The sequence below is a fragment of the Empidonax traillii genome, unplaced genomic scaffold, assembly GCF_003031625.1.
Source record: "Empidonax traillii isolate 1590-97213 ecotype Southwest subspecies unplaced genomic scaffold, ASM303162v1 scaffold196:size3368384, whole genome shotgun sequence".
NCBI lineage: Eukaryota > Metazoa > Chordata > Aves > Passeriformes > Tyrannidae > Empidonax > Empidonax traillii.
In genome coordinates, this window is record NW_020955389.1 from 1,073,452 (window position 1) to 1,076,179 (window position 2,728).

The 2,728-nt window shown below is 37.6% G+C and overlaps 1 protein-coding gene across 6 annotated transcripts in view; it reads left to right on the forward strand.

Moving 5' to 3' along the window:
- The window catches only part of CARMIL1 (capping protein regulator and myosin 1 linker 1), a 188,384-nt gene that overhangs the window by 174,320 nt on the left and 11,336 nt on the right, over positions 1-2,728 (forward strand). For all 6 annotated transcript variants that reach the window (XM_027886842.1, XM_027886843.1, XM_027886846.1 and 3 more), the window contains one exon: positions 2,374-2,452. In XM_027886842.1, the coding sequence (XP_027742643.1) occupies positions 2,374-2,452 (79 nt within the window). The remainder of the gene's footprint in view (positions 1-2,373; positions 2,453-2,728) is intronic.

Sequence of the window (2,728 nt, forward strand, 5' to 3'; positions counted from 1 at the left end):
TTTTTTTTTTTTTTTTTTTTTTTTTATAGAAATCTTTACACAGCAGAGCAGTAAATTATCTATTCTTAATGTTGCTTAGAGGACACAAAATTGAGCTGCTATTCCAAAGAATTTTTCACATACTTCATCCTAAGTCATAATATCGAATAATATAGGTTTGCACTTTTATTCATGATATTCATGAAGGTGAAAATCGTACAGTAGCCTCACGCTTGAGCTGCAGAAGACATCATCCCAATGCTGTTACATTGTTTAAGATGGGTATGATATCAAGCTACAGTTTCAAATTTATCAGAATTCCAGTATGATAGAAAATTGTATTTTCCTTTAAGGTACAGATGGTTGCTTATATTCTGAGCTATTTTACATGAAAACAAAGCCAGAAGGAATTTACTATTTCATTCATACCCTACCACGGTCTTGTTGCAGATACAAGTGATGAGCAGGTGCACAGTAGATGGAAAGATGGTAAATGAGTTTTTGTTTTCTTTTGCTTAGAATACAACATTCGAATTGGCACTAATGGTAGAGTCAAGTATTTGCAGATTACTGTTGCCTGTGGGCACACATAAAAAGGTCTTCTAGCTCCATCTAGTGTTACAAACTGGATTCTTAAATACCTGGAGGGAGGTCTATGAGCAAACCATCATCCATAACCTGTTTATTCACTCTCAGTGGCAACCAGCTCTGTGGTGTTGCCTAACCTTACATGAATTCCTATTAGAAGTAGAATCGGCTCATTATTTATCTACATGATAAATTCACCTGCATTGATCTGACTTCTAAGAGTAAATTTTTGCAGGAAGTGTTTACTGTTGTCCTGGGATCATAAGCAGTTTGGAATGTGTGTGCAGTATGTAGCCAAACATGCTGTCATCCTAATTGCATTTTTAAGTACTATGCTAATAGATGCCAGTACTGGCTTTTGTACTTGTCTCTGTTTATGGTTATATTTCCTCAGTTGTCCCATAACTAGGGAGGGAGGAAGGAGTTATGGTGAAATTAGTTTCATCCTGTCACACAGCTTTCCTAAGTAATTTACTATAGCTAAGTGTTACACATTTATCTTCATTATTTACATAAGAAAACTGCTTTTTCAGTGAAAGTTTGTGAGGATTTACATTCCCTGAAGAGATTGTTGTAATAAAAGGGGGAACAGCAGACACTCAGCATCTCCATCCTCTTCTTTCTTGTATTGAAGAGAGGGGGATTTTTTAGGAGCTGTGAGATTACATGAGCAAAATGGAGGTGTCAGTAAATCTTTAAGGCAAACTACACTGTTTTCTTCATCACTCCCCAAAATCTTCTTCTCTTGAAGTGCCTGTATTGTATTGCCACTACACAGGAAAGACATATGACCAGCATGGATATTTAGGGATCATTTCTTTGTGCTTGTATTTAAAATACTATTTTTACTCTAAATCCATCAATTTTTCTGTAATAAATATGTACTCCTGCTACTTGTAACCATTCTCTTCCTTCCTACATTTCCTGTTGTCCCATTTTACCCACGTGCTATACCTAATAGTCTTTTGGATTGTAACCTCCAAAGGGCAGTGATCATGGTTGATGTGCACTGTGTGGCACATGGTGGTGACTTCTGAATGCCATGGGATAGTCAGATCCCAGTACAAGCCATGCAGAGTTGGTGTTTGTAGTGGAGTAGTAGTAGCAGTGACCTGAACATGTCAACATGACTTATGCATGGGTATATAACCAAATGCAATGGTCATCATAGATCAATATTGAAGCTGCCTGCAGAAGTCTATCCATACTTTTTTAGTTTCAAAATGATCTCACTTTTATTCCTAGTCTTATCTTTATAATTTTTTTCTGTCTTAGTATATCCTGCACTTACTTCCATGCACTTTTTTTTTTATCCTCCCGTTTATCCTTCCGCCTAAGCTCTAGTAGCAGGTAAGCCAGTAAAAGGAGGCTGGTTCTTTTACAAGCATTGCATATGTAAGCTTCTCCTGGTGAATACACAGGTTTCAAGCTCACTTAGGTTAGAGCTATGATATGGCAAAAGTTTCTGCACCTTTTTTTTTGAGGCCAAGATGTTAGGAAACCTAACCAAGAGAATGGAAGATGTAGTCAAAATATCAGCACATCGCATAGGAGGCAGAGTGTCACTGAAGCTTTGATAGGCATGTGGCAGTATTAGTTTACAGATCAACGTAGTTTTTTTTCTTCCCACTTAGTTCTCCCAGACCTGAAACAGAAACAAAGGGAGAGAATCCATGATTTGTTACTATAACTGTTTTCTCTGCCTCATGGCTTCCAAATTAGAGGGGTTTTTTTCCCTAGCAGAACCACTGAATTGTATTAATTGCAGATATATTACTAATATGAGAGCTTTTCTCACTCTTTCAGAAACTTGGAAATGACACGACTCCCAGAGAGTCTTTTGACACAACAATGAGCTCAGAACGACTGGATGGAAGTGGTACAGGTACAGTATAGGTTTCTTGGTATAAACTCGTCCTAGAAACTGCAAAATGCACAACTTCAAAAATCTCACTTCCCTCTTCAGGTTGTATGTCTGCAATTGCTAAGCAAAATAGGAGTTTACGTGAAAATTATTAGAGACAAGCTTGCTTTTTGTGCTATGTTGGACAGCATGTCTCATGAAGTCAGATTAAGGGCTGAATTTATGGCTCACTTTTTACTCTTGTTGCACAGGAGAGGAACTACTTTGTGCAGGTACCTGGGGCACCTTCAAAAGGAT